This window comes from Peromyscus maniculatus, chromosome 12 (genome assembly GCF_049852395.1).
Source record: "Peromyscus maniculatus bairdii isolate BWxNUB_F1_BW_parent chromosome 12, HU_Pman_BW_mat_3.1, whole genome shotgun sequence".
Taxonomy (NCBI): Eukaryota; Metazoa; Chordata; class Mammalia; order Rodentia; family Cricetidae; genus Peromyscus; species Peromyscus maniculatus.
Window position 1 is genome coordinate 28,802,006 of NC_134863.1, and position 21,906 is coordinate 28,823,911.

At 45.3% G+C, this 21,906-nt stretch overlaps 1 protein-coding gene across 1 annotated transcript in view; it reads left to right on the forward strand.

Moving 5' to 3' along the window:
* Nucleotides 1-18,477: 18,477 nt before the first annotated feature.
* The window catches only part of Fstl1 (follistatin like 1), a 53,215-nt gene continuing 49,786 nt past the window's right edge, over nt 18,478-21,906 (forward strand). Inside the window, exons 1-2 of the mRNA XM_006975729.4 lie at nt 18,478-18,688; nt 18,829-18,885. Of these exons, the coding sequence (XP_006975791.2) occupies nt 18,527-18,688; nt 18,829-18,885 (219 nt within the window). The 5' untranslated portion in view covers nt 18,478-18,526. The remainder of the gene's footprint in view (nt 18,689-18,828; nt 18,886-21,906) is intronic.

Sequence of the window (21,906 nt, forward strand, 5' to 3'; positions counted from 1 at the left end):
TCTTCAGGACTGACTTCCTCTCTACCTATAAACAAAGCTCCCTCATGGCTTGCCCAGACACAGCTCCTCTTCGTACATTGATCTTTGTGTACACTCACTTTCTCTCTCCTCAGCGTCTCCGCCATCCAGTTATCTACCACAATCATTAGACGTCTTCCCTACAGCCAGCGGTGGCCAAGTGACCTAACTCACTGTGTACTTCTCTTATTCTGGAATATCTTCTGATTTATGAAAAATTTTTCTTGGTTTAAAAATCACACACACACACGTCATTGACATTTTGGAAAACATCAAAAATAGTAAAATACACTTTTTTTTAAAGGTCACCTTAAAGGGTGCGTATGGGAAAACTAGGGTTCTCTGAACGAACTAAAATAGAAGTTGGAAACAGTTTGGAGGACAGAGCACGTTGACACTGTAATCTCAGCCACTGACAGTCTCCGGAGAAAACTTCTAGATAACAAGCATTGTGAATACCAAATGTGTGTCCCTGTCATCACCAAGACACTGGAGTCTCAGCACATAAGGCCAAAAATCTATTTTTAAACTAGCTTCCTGACCTTTAACAGAGAGAGGAAGCTGTCACTTCAACTTTTCTCTAGGACAGGAGGTCACATCGGATAGTGCTCCGCAGAAATAATAGACTTGTATTTGTTACCTGCCTGCTGTGTAGGGACTTTAGGTGTGTAACCTGAGATAGCATAAGCTCTTGTCGCGTGAACAGCTCATCTGTGTCTCATAACTGTGCAAACTGAGGCTCAGAGAACTCCAGGCCCTTCCAAGCCCAACCCATCCTGTGCATGGCAGGGCCTGGATTTGAACATGAAGCCTGTGTTCTTCCCGCAGTATCAAACCATGCCCCCAGGTGAAATGAGTTAACTTCAATCCTGTATCTTCCCAGAGACCATGGCAAACACACTGAACAGGCTTGAAACACACTGAACAGCCTTGAAACTGCAAACCCTCCAGATCTTTCCATCCCATGGTGTAAATGACATAGAAGTCCGTTCTTAGTGTGTGGGTTTAAAAAAAAAAAAAAAAAAAAAAAAAAACCTCTGCATGGCTTTGCTAGGCCTACCATAACAAAATGACACAGGCTTGGTAGCTTAAACAACAAAAAATTTGCCAGAAGTTCAAAATTAAGAGGTCAGCTGTTGTGGAATATTATTTTAAGATGTGTTACATTTGTTTATGCTGTGGAACAATTGTTTCATGATGCAAAGATGTGTTCTATTATTTTATGTTGCATTTGTTTAACTCTGTGAAGCTGTGTTACTTTGCCTGTCTAAAACACCTGATTGGTCTAATAAAGAGTTGAACTGGCCAATAGCAAAACAGAAGAAAGGATAGGCCGGGCTGGCAGGCAGAGAATAAATAGGAGGAGACATCTGGGGGGAAAAAATTGAAAAGCAAGAGGACCAAGGAGTCAAAAAAGAAGGGGCCAGCCACAGAGTCACACAACCAGATATGGAATAAGAAGAAAAGAAAAGAAATAGAGAATGGTGAAAGCCCAGAGGCAAATGGTAGATGGGATAATTTAAGTTAAGAAAAGTTGGCAAGAAACAAGCGAAGCTGAGGCCGGGCATTTATAAGTAAGAAAAAGTCTCTGTGTGTATTTATTTGGGAGTTGGGTGGCAGGCCCCTCCAAAGAGTAAAAAGTAAAAACAAAATAAAATAACAACAGCAGCAGCAGCAAAACAACCATCTACAGTCAGCAGAATGCATTTCCTCTGGTCTGAGGCAGCTCTCCTCCCCTGTGTCCTCTCATGGTTCTTTCTCTGTAAGCACACACTTTGGTGTCTCTGTGTCTAAATGTCCTCTTATAAACAGGGTACATGTTACATTGAGTTAGAACCCCCAACAATTTCATTTTAGCTTCAGAGTGAGATCCAGAATAGGCACAGATCACTTCTTTAGGGCAAATGTAGTCACATTCTGAGATACATGGGGGTCAGAGCTTCAACATGAATTTAGAAGGGACCATTATGATCTTCTGAAGGAAAATCAAAATATTGAGATCATTCCTGTCCTATTTGATGTTTCTACTGCTGTGATGAAACACTATGACCAAAAGCATCTTGGATAGTAGATGGGTTATCTCTTTGTGTACTTCCACGCCATAGCCTATCACTGAGGGAAGTCAGGGTAGGAACTCAAGCAGGGCAGGAACCTGGAGGCAATTACTAGAGCACGGGTCATGGAGGGAGCTGCTTACTGGCTTGCTCCCCAAAGCTAGCTCAGCCTGCTTTCTTTTTTCTTTTCTTTTCTTTTCTTTTTGTTTGTTTGTTTGTTTTTGTTTTTTTGAGGCAGGGTTTCTCTGTGTAGTTTTGGTGCCTGTTCTGGATCTCACTCTGTAGACCAGGCTGGCCTCGAACTCAGAAAATACATGACACTCTTTCCCACAAGCCATTCAGGTAAAGGCATTCTTCTCAGATGAGGTTCCTCTTCTTGAATGACTCTATCTTGTGTCAAGTTGACATAAAACTAGCCAGCACAGGCTAAATTTTAGTTATCAAAATCCAATGCCCCTAAGGCACAAAATCCTATTACTATGATGTCAGGTTGTGAAATTATAACTTTCATACATCTTGATTCAATTGGCCTCTTCTGAAATCCCACTGATCTCTAAGACACTGTGATCAATTGAAGACTTAGAAGCAGGAGCAAGTAGGAAGTTTATGTACACAAAGTCCCCGGCAGCATTCATGCCTGAAATGTTTGCAGCCAGTTTTTGTTATTCGTCTGCCTCCTTCATGGCCATTATGCTATCAGTAGCTTTTCTGTTTACAACATACAGTCAGATCCCTTTGTTACTCTCCAACTCTGTGCCAGCCCAGGATCTGATAACCGGAGTGTGTGGATATGTAAATAAAAACAAATAGACTTGATTTGAAGGGTTGAAGGCCACACCTATGAATGAACTCTTCACTGTATGGCTTCATGGAAAACCATCTTGGTGACTTAGCCACACCGATTGATACCTCCAAGACCCAGCTCTGTTTGGATTATTGAGACTGCCCCATCCAACTCATGTTTCAGGGACATGAGATGTTACAGGCTAGTAGAACTCAGCAAGGATATATACATCCTGCCTTTCCATAGAAGAAAACCTTGACTTTGACAGGGAAATTCTAGGAACTTTTTACATTTCCAGATTCATGGATAACATATTGGTGTACATTGGTCCTTCATATAGTGGGATTTGCGTCTATGGGTTGAACCAAAATAGATGGGGAAATGCAGTTAATATGCATATGTGTCTATAGAGCTTGTCATATATATATCACAGTGTCTTATCACAGCAGAAAGCTGTGTCATTTGTCCTGGTGTGCTTTCTGCTGTGATAAGATACTGTGACCAAAAGTGACTTGAGGATAAAACAGTTTATTTGGCTTTCATGTCCCAGGTCATAGTCCATCACTGGAGGAAGCAAAGGCAGGAGACGAAGCAGAGCCTGTGGAGGGATGCTCCTAACTAGCTTGCTCTTTGTGGCTCATTCAGCCTGCTTTATCATACAACCCCAAATCACCTGCCCAGCAATGGCATCACCCACATTGGACTGGGTCTTCCACATCAATCATTAGTCAAGAAAATGCCTCCTAGCCCTGCCCACAAGCCAATCTGATGGAAGCATTTTCTCCCTTAAGGTTCCTTCTACCAAGGTGACTCTAGCTTGTATCAGGTTGACAAAAAAACTAACCAGTATATTATTGTTCGCTAAACAATGCAGTACGTAACAGCTAAGTGCATGGTCTGTATGTTGTATTAGGATGTGCACAGATTATATGCAAATGCTATGGTATTTTATTTAAGGGACTTTGAACACACGTGGTAGAAGTGTCCACAGAAGTCCTGAAACTGATCCCTTGTGGAAATCTGGAGACAGCTGGCAAGACACCAATTGTGTAGCTCAAGGCATCTCCCTCTCTGCCCCTGTACTCCACCTTACAGCCCTACCAGTCTCCATTTGACCTAGACCTGAAGTCATCATTGCCCCATGATACGTTTGTTACAACTGCAGGGCAGATAACGACGTCAAATCTTTACTTTTGGGTTTCAAACTAAGCTTTGCAAGAATAGGATTTTGAGACTTGGAAGCTAATGCCGCCAAAGACTCAGGACATAAAATCATGCCATAGTATTTGGTATTAAATTCTGAGCCTATGTTTCTAAAGGAGCAGCATAGAAAATTCCTGTTCATTTTAGTTATTCTATAATTAAACAGAGGAACATGCTATTTCTGTGCAGATATTCTAGTGAGAATGAAAGGCTAAGTTTAAAAAGCAACTGTGCCATAAACAATAACTGAGGAGATCGTGGGAATTATAATCCAGACCTCCAAGTCTAGGGCTGTGCCAGGAGGAAAGGACTGTTACAGTTTATATTTTTTATATATGTTTTATTCAGTATTCAATCCTATCCTCAGAAGAACCATGGATGATACTGTTATTCTAATTAGTCACATTTGATGAAGGAAACTAAGAAGCAAAGAACTTAGGTGAGTTAGCAAGCTGCAGGTCGCTAGTAATTCAGATGCTGTTGGCTCAACCAGCACTGTTTATTCAAAGCCCCAATACTAGGGAAGCTTCGTTTTGCCTCGTCCCTATTCCAGGGAAAGACAACAAGTTCATTTTTAAAAAAAAAAAAAAAAAAAAAAAGCAACAAAGTATGGAAATGGCTCCCAAACCATGACCAGATGCTCTCACACAACCCTTATCATGTACACTGCCGAAACTCACTAGGGACTCCTCAAGGACAGAGAAAAGTATTCTGCCATTTAGCACTATCTCCAAGATGATGCTAAAGCACTGAAATACTCTGAGTCCGACTAAAAGGCCACATGCCGGATAAAGGAAACCTTTCTGAAACAAGGTGATGGTGTTGAGATGGACCCTTCCTGCCCAATCATCGTCTGGCAGCAGTCAACAACCTCAGTGGGCCCAGAGTCAGCCACCAGGTCTCGTCCCTCCCACCAACTGCTGGTCCTCAGGTTCCTTCTACAGCCACGCCCTGCCCATCTGATGCATTTCTAACCACCTCATCTCACAGCCAGAGGATGTTAGCTCTTGAGACAGACACAGCCCATAAGTTGGCAAATACACTGAACGCCTATCTGAGAGCCAGTCCAGGGGCTGGAGTCGACAACTGCCTCCCAGGGGGCCCTTCAATGTGGTCACCTTATTGCTTAAGTCCGGCTGCAGATTCAGAGGAGCAGCTTCCACAGTGGCCCTTTCCACTTCTCAGCCCCTGCCAGCCGCCTCCACAGAGGCTGAGTCCCCCACACAGAGGAGTCCCATCTCAGACTATCCTGACTTCTTCAGCCTGCCTCATTAAGAATGTGTGACAAGGGTGCCAGAACTAGGTGGTGGGTGACATTGCACACACACACACACACACACACACACACACACACACACACACACACACAGTCACTTTTCCCAGTGTCACTCCTATGACTTAGCCACACAGATAGTTTTTACAGCTCCTCTTAAACCTACTCCCGTTTTCTCGTTTATATGGGATAGAATGTGTTCCCCAACTTCCTTGAATGCCCTCTAGTAGAACTAATCTCACTTCAGTGTCTGGGTACCTCAACGAAGGGAACATTAACAGCTGCATTAACAGGCTCTTCCAAGTCTTCTTGGGCAAGACACACCCATATTCATGAAGGGAATGTGTTTGTTGCCAGGCAATTGGAGGAACATAAACAAGGAGGTCTCGGTGCGTCTTACTGTGGCATTTCAAGGCTGAAGAGCTCAGCGGCTTTCATGGGCATCTTTCATTGGAATCTGGGCCAGCAACATGGCTCTCACGCAGTCTGAGCTTTAGATTCCCACCTCTACCGTAATACTCATTCTTTCAAAGAGAACAAACTGAGCCAGTTTTCCTCATCCCATTAGAGCGCTCTCCTGATTGGTCAGACTCTGCAACTCTCGGTCTCAGTCTTGTTCAACCTAAATCCGTGAGCCACGACTCACAGAGACTCATCTGTGGCTAGAATCGCAGAGTCCACACATTGTCCACGTGTACCTGCGTCAGTCGCTTTTCTGTTGCCGAGATTGAATGCCACAACCAAGGCAACCAGTAGACGCAGTTTACTTGGCTTACAGGTTCCGAGGGATGAGTCTGTCATGACCGGGAGCACCGAGGCAAACCGCAGACATGGTGGCTGGAGCGGAAACTGAGGGCTCACATCTTGAATCGCAAGCAGGAAGCAGAGAGCACCCTTGGAGTGGCGTCCTCTTTTTAATTCTCCCAGCGCGCCTCCAGTAGCACTTCCTTCAACATGTCCGCACCTTCTAAGTTTTCCCAAATAGTAGCATCAACTGGAGACCAAGGGTTCAAACCCTCCCCCCCCCCGTCCCCCAGCCCCCGCCCCCCAGCCCCCCCCCCAACTGTTTGCACACACACTAAACTTATGTTAACACTTGACATCTTTCAAGTCGTCTGGCATGTGGCAGAGAGAATGTGGCTAAATGATCAGCTCCGGATAAAACCTTTGAGCACTGAGTTTCTGACAAACTTGTGCCAGTAAGTACGACCTTCCCTTACAACTCAAAGGGTAAAGACGCCGCCTCCGCATGTGCACCAAGTTTCCAGTCCTTTGTCCCGGGCACCTTGTGCTTCGCTGACTTTGCTTTTTGTCCCCTCACTGTAATAAGTCATAGTCCTGCATGCTGAGTCCAGTGAATTCTCCCAGCAAACCACTGAATCTGAAGTAGCCTGGGGGCCCCCCCAGTATACATCCAATCAGATGTAGAGATTTCCATTCAAATGAGAGTAGCATATTTCCTCATGAGAGAGAGAGAGACAGAGACAGAGACAGAGACACAGAGACAGAGAGAGAGAGACAGAGAGAGAGACAGAGAGAGAGACACAGAGAGAGAGAGAGAGAGAGAGAGACAGAGACAGAGACAGAGAGACAGAGAGACTCTAAGTGTTCCCTGCAAAAATATTTCTTCAGTCCTTGCATTCATTCATTACAGTAACGAAAAAGAAAGCTTTCTCTGAAAGCAAATGTGAGCAACTCCAAATTTAATGAGGGGAGAAGAGACAGGGCAGGGTGGACCCCAGCTGGAGAAGGCTGCTACCTGAAAGGCTCACACTGCAGGACTGGCTATTCAGCAGCTTGGCTCAGCGTTTCTGTACACCAAAAAAAAAAAAGCTGGTAAGAAGGAGCGTTTTCTGCTGCATCCACACATTCTTTGATGGGCTGGGTTTTCCTACCTGACCCTTGTGCACTAGTCACTTTGTCCGAGTAACTGCATCTCCTCTCACCTATTTTTACGTTTCAGTGATGAATTAAAAGTGATACCCCAAAGGTTAACAGAAACCCTGCCGTCGCTCATGGCTCCCCCACATTCACTCCCGGCGAGTGGTGCAGACCCTTGAGAGACTGTCAGTCAGTGAGGTTTTATGATAAATGTCTGTGATTATGCTGATAACAGACTCTTCCACCTAAACTAGACAAGCGAAGGCATTTCCTTTTCAGTGGGGAAAACATAGAATAAATTGCTTTCCACAAAGCCCGAGGCTGGCATATTAGCATCCTGCTTCTTCCCCCAAGAGTGGAAGTGGGAAAGAGGGGGGGGGGAGAAGATATTAAAGGGCGGGGGGAGGGGGGAGAGGCTGTGGGGGAAAAGGGGAGAGAAAGAAGAAAAGTCAACTGCTAGAGAGTGAGGCAAAGTCTGTCTCAGCCATGGGCGTCTGGCCATGGAAAATCCTCCAGGAGAGACGATACTGCCAGGGACCTCAGGAGCCACGGGGCCACACTCAACAGGCCGAGGACAGCTCTGCTCTGATGGTGGCATTTAGGATTGCAGAATCATCGTTTTGATCAATCAAACAGCTTTCGGTCTGCACCTGGATTATTATAAAGAGTTGTTTTTATCTGCTCTGGAAAAGAAAGCTTCCCTGTGCTCAGAGCAAGTGCTTTGGTTTCTTCTCCTTTCCTTTTGTATTTTTTGTACTTTTATGCATGCACATTAATTATATATAATAATAAGGTTTTTATGACATCTTACACATTTGCACAATGTATATTTTATCATGTCTACCTCACATTACCTCTTCTTGCTCCTCAACCGCCCCTGCTGATCTTCTTTGACCCAGCTCTTTTCATGTTGTTTTTTGGAGGGGGCAGGTAGGATAAGATGAGAGGCTTGTTTGCTGGTTTTTGTTTTGGGGACCCACTGCCTTTTATTAGGGCTTCTTATAAAATCCTGGGTAGGGGATTACTTATTAGAGTACAGGCTCCCAACAGTGGCTACGCCACTGAAGAGAATGTGTAGCTAGAGTTTTCCTGCCTTGCCCACAGTCAGGACAAATCTGTCACCCGCCAGTCCCACAGCCGCTCAGACCCAACCAAGTAAACACAGAGACTTACATTGCTTACAAACTGTATGGCCGTGGCAGGCTTCTTGCTAACTGTTCTTATACCTTAAATTAATCTATTTCCATAAATCTATACCTTGTCCCGTGGCTTACCGGCATCTTCACATGCAGCTTGTCATGGTGGCGGCTGGCAGTGACTCCCTTTCCCTTCCTGTTCTTTCTTTTCTCCTCTCTGTTAGTCCTGCCTATACTTCCTGCCTAGCCACTGGCCAATCAGTGTTTTATTGATTGACCAATCAGAGCAACAGATTTGACATACAGACCATCCCCCAGCAAGAATGTCTCTCCCTCTCCTGCTGGCTATTAACTCCTACAGGGAGGGCAGGGCTTTGTGAGCCCTTTCCAGCATTATCCTACCTCCAGATATCTAGCCAGTCGTCATGGAGTGGCTTGTTCTCCCACCCTCACACGTACCACAGGCAAGTTGTCAACAGGCCCAATCTTGTGCAGGCCTTATGCTAATAATCACAACGTCTACTATGTCCAGTAATCACAACTTCTACGATGTCCGGTACGCGATGGCTCTGTCGTACTTCGCCTCTCTCCGCTCCAACCTCTGACTCTCACATTCTCGTCTTGTAAGAGAGTGACACGGACATGTGGCTTATGACTGCAGCATTCTGCAGTCCGTTGTCCTCATCAGCTGAGTCTCTAAAACTACCACTGCCCCCTGTAAAAGCGAGTTTCTCTGACCAAAGCAGACGGTAGCACTGGTTTATGGGTATAAACACAACTATTCAGAAAACAATTGTGCCAACACATTTCCATTTAGCAAAACGAAAGTAGCAGCTTCCCCAATACAACCTATAACCTCCCCAGCTTCAGGCTTTTCACTAGGCTTACAGAACTGGATGTAGATTCCCTCTGGTGGGGAAGGCCTCAGACGCAATCAGAAAGTGGATGGTAAACCCTCCCTGCCCCCATTCTGACTGACCATTGCTGCCCCAGTAGACACTTCTTACCTGTCATGTCCACAGGACAAGTTTATTATTGTTTTGCCGCAATCTTTTATGTCCTCATGGTGTCCTTAAGCTGAGTAAGAGCCCAGGCATCAGGTCTACTGCCTCTTAGTGGATACTGAGTTATCTAATGGCCCTTCTTTGGAAAGCCCTCCTCCTCTATTCCATATGTACTGTAAAGCTAGTGATAAGACTGGGTACCCTACTAAAGGATGGTATTAAGACCAAACACTGCCAAACCCAGAACCTCCTCCTTGGCAGTATGCTTTGTCCAAGGGGTGGGCACAGGGCATAAGCGGGCCTAATCAGAACCCTTCCCTGGATGGATCTTAGGGCCTGAGAAGAATAAAAGCTTGTCTCATGGTAGGATGCCAAGGCAGAGAGAAGATGGGAATTCAGCCACACGGCAGCCTTCTTTACAGCCACATGGAAAAACCAAAACAGCAGCATGAGATGAGAGTCGTGTGTGTGTGTGTGTGTGTGTGTGTGTGTGTGTGTGTGTGTGTGAGAGAGAGAGAGAGAGAGAGAGAGAGAGAGAGAGAGAGAGAGATCGGAGGAGGGGGGATTGACGGGGGAGAGGGAAAGAAGGAGAGGGAGAGGGGGAGAAGGAGACAGAGAGAGACTAACTGGCTCACAACATTATGTCTGGCATTAGTTTCCTACAGCTACCACAATGTGAACGGCTTAAAACAGCAGACATCCCTTCTCACACAAAGCTAGAGACCGGAAGCCCCACATCGATGTCATTAGGGTTCACTTCCCTCCGGGAAGAACTTGTTTTTCGTGCCAGCCATTCCCTGGCGTTTCCTGGCTTGGGGCCGCAACACTCCATCCTCCATTTTCGGTCTTCCTGTTCCCCATCTCTGTGCCTCTCTTCTCCTCGTCTACCTGTGCACATTGCTCCGCTCCTCTTTCCGAGCGATGCACATGCGCCGCCTTTAGAGCTGCCCACTTGGATAATCCTCCTCTGCTCAGGACCTTAATCACTTCTTTGACGTGTAAGAACACACTCACTCTTCTGCCATATAAGGCAACAGTGTGTCTTGCAGGGACTTTTTTTTTTTAACCTATCACACATTTCATTCAGCTCTCTGAGATTTTACTTACTTCCAGCAGCTCCTTTAGCCCCCCAGGAGCCACCAAGGTTCCTGCCTTTCACCAAGCCAGCAAGTTTCCTTTGGGCTTTGATGAACATGATCTGGGCTCCGTGAGCCAAGGAAAAGATGTCTTAAATCACACAGGTCTGTGTCTGCAGCAGGCTGGGCAGTGGAGGAGGCGCAAAGGGCTGTGGACAGAACCTTGGCTCTTCACGGAGGTGTGAGAAGACTCACTTCCCTTTTCCCGGGAGTGTTAGTTCAGAACTCTGACAACTGTTACTTAAAGGATTAGTGAAGGTGTTTATAGTATCTTATTGTCTTAGATATTCTGTAGCAGTCTGTGTGGCCTGGTGATCAGCTGCAGTTTTCTTGATTGTGTCAAAATAAAACAAACAAAAAGAACCCCAAAAGTCAAGGGCCAAATCAGGGACAAAAGCAGTTGAGGCTCTGATGATGTCCCTGACTCCACTTCCTGTCTCTGTGTCTTCAGGCCCCGGAAAAGGAATCCGGTAGATCCAAACTCAGGCATCCAGTACCCAGGTCAATAGCACAGAGGGCCAGCCTTCCTGATGGACAGATACAAGTCTTGGAATTGGATTTCATTAGCTCTGTTGACTGACTTCAGTCAGATGCCTGCTCTGAACTCACTGTGGCCATGGGGATGAAATGTGCTGACTGGTTTTCTCCAAGTCTTTCCCTCTAGGGCAATGGTTCTCAACCTTCCTAATGCTGTGACCCTTTAATGCAGTTGCTCATGGTGTGGTGACCCTCCCCCCAGACCATAGAATTATTTTCATTCATGGCTACTTAAAAAGTGTAATTTTGCTACTGTTATGGATTTTAATGCAAATATTTTTGGAGACAGATGTTTGCCAAAGGTGTCACGACCCACAGGTTGAGAACGGTTGCTCTAGGGGAAGGTGCAATGTGCAGCTGATGAGTGGCATGGGAATGAAGGCGAATGCTGTCACTTGAAGTGCAGCGGAAGCACACAACATAAAAAGGCATGGGCACGTCCTGCATATCTTGACATTTAAAAATCCTACGTAGTTCTATGACTATAATATGAAAAAGTATACAACTAACATGTAAAATTTCCCGAAAATAACTTAGAAGTAATTGTATGTGTCTTGAGATACTCTTGACCTCTAGAAACGGATACTGCACTAGACACAACAACAATCAAATGTTGAATAAATACTTTATTTTTCCCAAGTCACTGATCAAAGAATCTTGTCGTGGGTATTCTCAGTGATTAGTCAAAATGTCACCATGAGTTTGATTAACTAACCATGAAAATATTGTATTTAAGGAGTCCTTTTGTCCTGCATGTGAGATTCTGTTTTCTGTAGCCAATGATTGCTGTGGACATCGTTCTGTATAAATAAAACACTGATTGGCCAGTGGCCAGGCAGGAAGTATAGGCAGGACAAGGAGAAAGGAGAATTCTGGGAAATGGAAGGCTGAGTGGGAGAGACACTGCCAGCCGCTGCCATGACAAGCAGCATGTGAAGATGCCAGTAAGTCACAAGCCATGTGGCAAGGTATAGATTTATGGAAATGGATTAATTTAAGATATAAGAACAGTTAGCAAGAAGCCTGCCACAGCCATACAGTTTGTAAATAATATAAGCGTCTGTGTGTTTATTTTGTAAGTGGGCTGTTGGACTGCCGGGGCTTGGTAGGACCTGGAGAGAAGCTCTCCAGCTACAAATGATCTTCAGGCTTCTAGTTATATACCACCACCAGTAACTGTGGGCTAATTATAGCATATCCCAGCAGGAAGAGACACAGGAGTTAAAGAGAAATCAATGCACATTTTAAAAAGGTTTTTATGTCCGTGTGTATCTTAGGGTGTCTATTGCTATGAAGAGAAACCATGACCACAGCAACTCTTATAAAGGAAAGCATTTAATTGGGGCTGACTTACAGTTCAGAGGTTTAGTCCATTGTCATCATGTCCGGAAGCATGGTGACACACAGGCTGATATGGTGCTGGAGAGATCCCTGAGAGCTCTACATCCAGATCAGCAGACAGCAGAAAGAGAAGGAGACACTGGATGTGGCTTAAGCATCTAAGACCTCAAATCCCACCCCCAGTGACACACTTCCTCCAACAAAGCCACACCTCCTATTAGTGCCACTCCCTATGGGCCTATGGGGCCATTTTCATTCAAACCACCACAGTGTGTATGTGTGAATGTGTGGGACTGGGGACTGAACCAAGTGCCTCATACATGCTACATACAGTCAAAACATTGTTTTAGTTCATTGGAACAACAACAATAGTAATAAATTAAGTAAGTGTGATGTCATCATCCCATTTAGAAATATTTGTTGAATATGGCTACAAAGCCATGCTGCAAGTGTGCTTCTAAGACCAGTTCATTAAAGCCTTCAAAGTGGGAGAGGTGAATTCCTTGTAGTTGCTGGAAGTGCATCTATCCCAAACTTGTAGGTAACTTTTATTATATTTGGATGGGTAATTAAGATTGAGTAAGATCGTAGGGAAGGCTCTAATCTGGTGCCACCGGTACCCTTCCTTATAAGAGGGACAGACAGCAGGCAAAAGGCCACATGAGGACCACTGAGGAGAGGGATGCTGGGCAAGCCTGGGAGTGAGACCTCAGAACAACCAGCCCACCCAGATTCCTGGACTTCTAGCTTCAGAATGGTGAGAAATAAGTTTAGGTGGCTGATGCCACCTCCTCCTTCCACAGTTTCCTGTTGTGGTAACCTTCCAGGATGAATACACTCACCAACTCACAGATCTGAGTGAAGACGGGTCCCCTCTGTTCACTCCCCAAACTCAGATATTCAGTTCTCCTCCCTAGGAATCAGTCTTGCAAAGGTTTTTGTGGAAATTTGATGAGTAAATTTCCCTATAAACCATTCATTTTTCAATTTAAATAAAAGTTGTTGCATTTTTATATTTTTATCAAAAGGATAAACAGGCCACTGGGACGCTTAGAAGATTATGTCAGAGTTTTAAAACAAATATGCATCTGTGAAAGTCTTAATTTGGACAAAAATCACTTAATTATAAGATACATCCATGAATCCAATTTCAAAATATTTCTCCATAGCATATTTCTTTCCAAAAGTGACTGCTCTTTAGCACTCCTTATTAGCATTGTTCTCTATCCTGAAATGATGGATTGTGTGCAGGTTTATTTTAATCTGATAGGGAGTACCATGCTGACACATAAATAAACAATAACAAATTGGAAACAGCTGTCTTTTTGTCAAATAAAGATGCAGATTTTCAAGTTTCACAGCATCTCAAGCCTCTGTCCCAAGATCATCTGGGAGCATCAATACGGATAAAATATTTCCAGTCACTTCTCATGTCATTACTAAGTATGACAAATACTTTGCCGTGTGGTGGTGTATGAAATCTGTCACATTAACCATATCAGTGGCTTTTGTCCCACACTGTGCAGCTCCAGCCTTGGGGTCCTTGCTGTAGTCCCTTCTCTTTAATAATACAATGAAGGTTTCAGGGTTGAGCCTGGCCACAGCCCCTGCCTGGAAGCCCTCCCTGTGTGGCTCTATTCTCATAGCTCCTGTAGAAATACTGTTTCCATTAAAGGTGCAGTGCCTTATTAAGAATACATTATCCTGCAACTGCTTTCCTTAATTGCTCATCAGATAGCAATTCTTTGCAGATTTCACTACTGAACCTGGAGGTAACCAGTGCGATAATCTCAGCAACACTTGAGACAGTCCTGTTTTTATTTACTTTACCTCAAATCTCCCACAAGACATAATTTGTTGTAATATTTGTTGTTGCTGTTTTCCTTTATTTTTGTCTGTCTACAGCAATTCATATACAGTCATCCCTTGTTATCCTGGAAAAGTGTTTCCCGGGTCCCTCAGAAGTGTCCAGAATCCATAGATAATCAATTATATAAAGTGGTGCAGTGTTTACATATATCCTATTTTATAATTTCCCATATACTTTAAATCATATCTATATTGCTTACAGTACCCAACAAAATATAAACACTACAACTAGCCATTAGGCCACATTATTTAGGGAACAATGACAAGGTTGAGAAGTTGTAACATGTTCATTACCAGTGCAAACATTTTCCTGAATATTTCTGTTAGTGATTAGTGGAATCTATTTCTATAAAACCTAGAGACATGGGAGACCAACTATCCCACTCATGCATGAGGACTAAAGAATGCATTTTATCTTCTTATCATATTGTTCTTCATTTAATTATTTCTACTCTACGTCTGTGTGTATGTGTGTAGGTGTACATGAGTGTGAGTGTGCATGCATGTGTGTGTGAGTGCATGTGAAAGTCAGAGAACAGCCTCAGGTGACATTCTTCAGACACTGTCCACTTTGCACATTGGCCTGAAATTCATCCAGCTCTCCTCTCTTTCTCCTTTTCTTGCTCCCTGATCTTTCTTCCTAAATTTCTCCTCCTACTTATTCTCTCTGCCTGCCAGCCCCGCCTATCCTTTCTCTGGCCTCACTATTGGCCATTCACCTCTTTATTAGACCAATCGGGTGTTTTAGACAGGCACAGTAACACAGCTTCACAGAATTAAACAAATGCATCATAAAGGAATGCAACACATCTTTGCATCACTAAACAAATATTCCACAGCATGAACAAATGTAACACATCTTCAACTAATATTCTACAAGTGAGAGTCTGTCAAGAAAGAAAGAAAGAAAGAAAGAAAGAAAGAAAGAAAGAAAGAAAGAAAGAAAGAAAGAGAGAGAGAGAGAGAGAGAGAGAGAGGGGGAGGGAGGGAGGGAGGGAGGGAGGGAGGGAGAGAGAGAGAGAGAGAGAGAAGGGGAAAAGAAGAGATGGAGGGAGGAAGAGAAAAATAGAACAAGGAACGCTCCTTGGACTGTAGAAGCATGTCTTAAGACTTCTATGACATCTCCCGAAAAAGGTTAACTCCCTCACCTCCATGAGACCACTACAGGTCAGCTTATCACCCTGCAGACTGCAGTTCTCGGGACCACCCTGTAAAACCCAGGAAAGAAACAGCTGCTGAAGGTAGAAACAAAGGATGTAATACATCATCAGTCCTTGGGGACATGTTTGAACTCGTAGGTGCAGACTTGCCTAAATCCAGCCATTATCCTGGGACTTCTCAGCTACACAGGTCACTAAATAACAGTTACCAACACAGCTATTTATTTAAATTGGCTTCTTCAGAGAAGCCACTTAAGTATCTATCACTCACAGTGAAAAATATCCCTCACCAAACACAACTGTCAACTCCCTCTTATAGCTTGTTTTGCTGTTATTTTTATTTCTTTTTGGCTCTGCTTGATTGTATATTTATACTCTGAATCAAGAACAATTATGTTCTAAGTATTACACAGAGAATAATAATGTACAATAAATACCAAATTGCAAAGCTATCTAATCTTGGGAAAATATCTGAATTTTTCTGATGTTCAGTTTTCCTATTGGAAGATAGAAGTCACTTTTCAAAGGCCTTCAAGTTTATTATAACAGTGAACTAAAAATATGGCACGTCGGATACTTTCATTTACCTGGCACATAGTACCGGGTACAATTTAGATGCAAGGCAGATCGATGAAGTAATAATGGCTACCATTTATAGATGGCTACTATCTATCTGCCAGGCACTTTTTATAACCTTCCACTTGAAATTTTACAAGCCCCTAAAGGGCATTATCACCGTCATTGGTCAGATGCCGGAACCTAGGATGGGACAGAGCATTAGCAGCTGGCGAGTGCTATACCAGGATAGAAAGCCAGGTTGGTTTGACTTCAAACTCAAGCACTTTCTGCTACCCCAAGCTGTCGTCAAGAAAGGTTCAAGAGATGCAGTGAAACTCCACTTTGGGTTCTGAAGACAATAAAGCGAATTTCAGTAGAGGAAGGGCTTCGCCAGTTTTGAAGGGAACAAAGCGTTGTTAATTCTTAGAGGACAGTAGCAAAACCTAATCCATCCGAGCTCCCTCCCTGAACCCCAGCACGATGACAGGCAGGGGAAATGATGGGGGTCATCTGCTTCCTACTCATCTTGTTCCAACAAGCTGGGAGGCATTCAATATCTGCCTGGTGTGCATCAAAGAACGCGTCACTCTCCCCTTGTTCGGTTTTCCTTTCTGTTGCTGCCATAAAACACCGGACCAAAAGAAACTTAGGGGAGAGATTATTTCATCTTCGAGGTCTCAGTCCACCACTGAAGGAAGTCACGGCAGAAGGAACCGCCAGCAGGAACCTGAGGCAGAAACCACGGAGGAATGCTGCTTGCTGCCTTGCTTGCAGGTCATACATAGCTAGCTTTTTTCTACAACGCAGGACCACATGCCCAAAGAACAGTGCTGCCCACGTGGGCTAGGTCCTCCAATATCAATTTATCAATGAAGACAGTGTCTCCACAGACACCGGTCCATCTAAGCTAGGCACTTCTCTCTTAGGTAACTTCAGGCTGTGTCAAGTCAATAGTCAGGGTGAACTAGGACATCCCTCTTAGAGAATAGCAAGTGGTTTTTGTTTTTGTTTGTTTTTTGCTTTCTCGTGCCGCTGATTTTACACAAGCAGGTTTTCCAGCTCTCCCTGTTCCTGTGGAGTTTGTTCAGTTCTGGGGTTCTGCACTAGCAGACCCATTGCCCTGTCAGCTCTAGAGCTGCGGCCAACATTCCAGTTTGACCAGGAACAACAGAGTCCACATTTTCTTTTCCATCCATGTAATACCTGCAACTATCTCAGTGTGGAATTTAGGCATGATTTTGAAACCTTCTAACAATTCAGCAGTAGGTATTGGTAGAAGACAAATTGGACAAGTTCAGAGGACACCATGAAACCTGGTGTGATGTGAGCAATGGGGTGTGTGGTGAAGAGGGTGAAGAGAGAGAAGGTTAGGCACACGGAGTAACGGAGTGCTCACAAGGAAGGCAGAAAGTCTGCATTTGATGTGGAAGAAGAACGTGGATGAAATTTCTCAGTAGCTGAAGACATGAAACCTGAATGTCTCAACCCCAGAGTGAAAGAAAATGGCAATTTTTTATTTTTCAGTGCAGACAAGAATGAGTATGCCTGGAGTCAATCTGCTACCAGAGGCGGCTTCTTGAATTTCTGAGCGAGGAAGAAGAGTTTACGGCGATAGGGCAGTAAACATGGGCACAGGACTGCAGGCCGCATAGGAGATCTCTGCGGGAAACCGATCAGGTTATGGTGACAGACCTGGTACGGGAAAAGCACAGGGGTTTGGGAGGCAAACTCTGAAAGAAGTAATGACTGGAACCCCTGAACTGGGGGAAAGTGGGGTGCAGCCTCCGGATGTTGGGTCTGAAGTGTCACACATAGATTTATTTATTCCTGGTCACCAGAGACAGGGAAGTGAAGGCAGGAAATAGATTCTTAACATAGGGGGTCAGCACCATTACAGAGGCGGCACACCTTTGAAGACCGCTATGGGATGAGTAAATATGGGGGAAAAAATTCCAGAAATGGCAAGGGTACTAACAGGAACACTGGTGAGGAGTGGATGGAGGAGAGGGGACCACGTTCCTGGATTAGAGGGAAGGATATAAAAAGGTTGCCCTCAGGCTCTTAGCAGAGCAGGGCAGTTATGCCCTCTATCCAGTACACCCACAGTTGAATGCAAAGTAGCCTTCTGCTCACCAGCCCTTCTCCAGCTCCAGTGCCCACTTTCTTCTACTTGGGCTGTAGTAACACCCTCGCATCCTCTGCTCTCTCTATCCCTTTCACAGATGGGGGTGGCTCTGGGATGCTTAAGTTCGAGTACCAGCTCAGGAATGGGCTCCCACTGTGCTGTCCACCAGGTTGGCTCTGCAGCCCGCAGCTAGTTCCTGGTGTCACCCGGACTGCCGCAGGCCAGCGCCCCTCCCGGGGATGGGGTTTCCGCGGTTTCCCCCGCCTTTGTTGCAGGGTCCCCCGAGACATGGACACCTCGTGCCTTCTCTTGAGATGCCTGAGGATCCTTGGTGAGGGTCGGGAGAGGGCAAGGATGCCTGCGGTGCTTGGCAGCTCCTGGGCTCCGGGCGGGGGCCGGGAGGAGGGAGCGCCGCTCGCGGGGGCTGCGCTGCAGAAGGGGAGGAGAATGGGGAGGAGCTGGGGGGCCGGCGGGCGGGGAAGGAGGGGTCTTAAGGGGCGGCGAGCCCAGGTCGGACTTCCTCGGAGCCTGGCGATCAGCGAAGATCCCATCTTCGACTCCAGCTCTCTGCCCTACCCCGCGCCCTCCGGAGCCCCGGACCCGAGCACGGTGAGCGCGGCGAGGAGGCTGGGTGGCTGCGGGCGCCGAGGGTGCTAGGAGGAGGGGACGAGTCTGCGGGACCCGAGGAAGTTTCCAGGGTCCGCGCGGGGCCCAGAGCCTTCAGTCTCACCCTCTGCTCTCTTCCGCAGATGTGGAAACGCTGGCTGGCGCTAGCGCTGGTGGCCGTCGCCCTGGTCCACGGCGAGGTAGGTGACCGGTCTCTGGGGTTTGCGCGCCCGGCGGCCCGGCGAGCGCCCCTGGGATGCTCTCTGGAGGTGGGGCTGGGGTCCCCATCCTTGCGATAGAGTGGGAGTCTGGGGCGCTCCGAGCAGAAATTCTACTTAACAAACTTAAATCTCAATTCTGAAGTAGTTTGGGCCACTGAGCTGGAGCCCCACCACGCCTAATATGGAGGGAAGCTGGGGAGTGGGGAGAGGGCATGGGCTGGGCGGATAGGAGCAGAGGCGGCGGCCAGAGCTGCAGCCGAGTTCAAAAAGGCGCCTTGAGTTCTTCTGTTCACTTCAGAGGAGACTGCGAACAGTTACGGACTTTTCCTCTCCAAGTCTTTCCTGGCGGGGGAGGATTCAAAAGATTTTTAATAGCAAAATGAAATTTCCTTCCTCTTTTATAGAGTGAACTGTGATTCCCCAAAATGCGTTTTCTTCTTTGTAAAATGTCCTGGATTTTTAAATTTTATTTTATTTATTTATTTTTTATTATCTGGCCTCCATAAGTGCCTTTTACAGTCCAAATTTTCCCTTAAACTCAGTTGAGCAAGTGTGAGATTCTGCGACTGCCTTTGGGGCCCTCTGGTTTCCCATTAAAACATGCAGCAGCTCTCTTTCTTTCTTTCTTCCTTCCTTTCTTTCTTTCTTTCTTTCTTCCTTTCTTTCTTTTCTCCGCCCCCCCCCCCCATGTTTTCTTTTCAACTCCAGTGACCCTCCTGGGGCACGACAAACAAACCAACAAACCCCTATGCTCACAAGCCCCTCCATTAACTCAAAGGTTTATGGACAGAAAATAAACAATTCTAAATTCCCCGGGCTCCAGTCTCCAGAAAAGTGAGGTCAGAAACTAAACATTTGATAATTACGGCAGGAAATGTGGAAGGAATTAAAAAGCATGAGAAAGAAGAAATGGAATGCACATTACAAAAGAAATAGCTCCCTGGTGGGTGGTTTACAGCCCCTTTTGAGTTTTCCTTTCATATTACAGTTTAGCCCCACCCTTTGTATGGCAGCCTGATTCTGCCCCAGAACTCATAAATGCATACAGTCTTCCTACTTCAAAAAAAAAAAAAAAAAAAAAAAAAAAAAAAAAAAAGAGAAAAAGCACACACTGGACGAATGTTTCTTTTCATTCGATGCATCATTGATCGAAGTAGGAACAAGCTCCTCCAGTGAAATAAAAGCAGCAAGTATTTATTAGGTAGCTATCACTTGTGATAAAATTCTACTTTTAATCATAGAGAAACTGAGTCAGAGAAGTTTATGTAACTTATCAAATGCCTTCAGTTATCATAGTGGGGGCAAGATGGAAACCAAAGCCTTCTAGCTCTAGACCCCAGACTCTTAATCACTGCCTGACCCCACTTGTGAGCAAGTATGAAGGCTTAGAACTTTGCCAAGTGTTTTGACATCAGACGTTGACTGCGTGTATCACTTGTATCATTTCTTTTAAAGCCTTTCCAACCCTGTGAGTGGGCTTTGTTAGTTCCATCTTGCAGAGCAGGGAACAAAGTTAAGGCAACTAGTTAAATTGTCCACATTCATATAGCTGGTGAGTCCTGCAAGGAAATCAGTGTGTGCCCAGTTCCCTCTACCCTGCAAACCCTCTCTGAGTCCCAGCCTGCTCTGCATCCATTTTTCTTCAGAGTTTGAATGGAGGAAATAGCCCCGGTGTTTAGCCCTGGTTAAAGAAGACTTACTCCTCCACCCCTGTTATGGCCCTCAGGCTGCCTGCCTCTAATCCCAGCACTTGGGAGGCAGAGGCAGGTGGATATCTGGGAGGCCAGCCTGGTCTACATAGTGAATTCTCCAGTACATCCAGAGCTACATAGTAAGACCCTGTCTTAGATAATGATGATGATGATGATGATAAAATAAAAAAAAGACAGCTGCTGTTCTGTGATAGATGAGGTTAATGGCTGGTTGGTTTCACCACCAGTTTAAGAATTGCCAACTAGTTTGTGAAATGACAGCCGTCTTTGCCGAGGTAAGGGGTGCAGGCGTGGTGACTCATTAGCACAAGGCAGTGTGTCCCCAGGTCTGTGACCTGTCCCGGGTAACCTGCACTTCACGCTGGCTTCCTCATCCCACTGCGCTGCAGGGAAAAACTCACCCCAGGTAGTAAGGCCCTCGGCTGCAATTTCCTGCTGGAGCTCTATGGAAGAACATCCAGTATTCAGTTCCCAGGCAAACCTGCAGGGGTAGAGGTGGAGGGGGGCAGCAGAGGGAAGTGCTGAGGCATGAAAACCAAGGGAGCTGGTGCAGAAAAGACACTGTGAAGTCAGGACACACACACACCATGGAGAGGATCTCAGACATGAGCCCCGGCCACGCTGTATTTCAAGACCTCACTTTATTAAGGATTATGATCTTATAATCAACTCGGCCTTTATTGCCTGACCTTTCAGGTAACTCTTGGCAAGTTTTAATGCACGTGTTAAATCCTGCATCTTTAATCGTGGCTGAAAAAGTAAATTAACCCTCTCCATGGGAGACGTGACTTGGCATACATTTTAAACACTGTATTTGCAGTTAATGATACTTGCAGTTGAATTTTTTCCCCCTTGTTAACCATAAGAACATTCAGCAAACACTCAAATACGGTATTTCTGGCCTTTTGGCATGAGTCCATTTTAGTAAAATGTAGATCTGCTGCAACTGTGCAAATATGGTTGAACTCTCAAAACATGAAACATAGACAATAAAGTGAACTTTCTTGGTGCTTTTTTTGCTGGAATAATCAAACCCAAGGTTTTAATTCACTTAAAAAAAAAAAGGTGATGGTTTTACAACTCCTGTTGGTTTTTGGAAACAACTCCTGTTGGTTTTTGGAAAACCCAAAGCCTTGGGAGTCACCTTTCAGAATCGGGGAAGGGTGGCTAGTATGATCTTAACGCTACTGTGTAAATCTGTTTGGTTACATTTGAAAAACTATTCACAAATCTCAGTGAGGGAGGTTTGTTTTCCGTATTTTCAGCGGTGTCTGTCACACCTGGCACC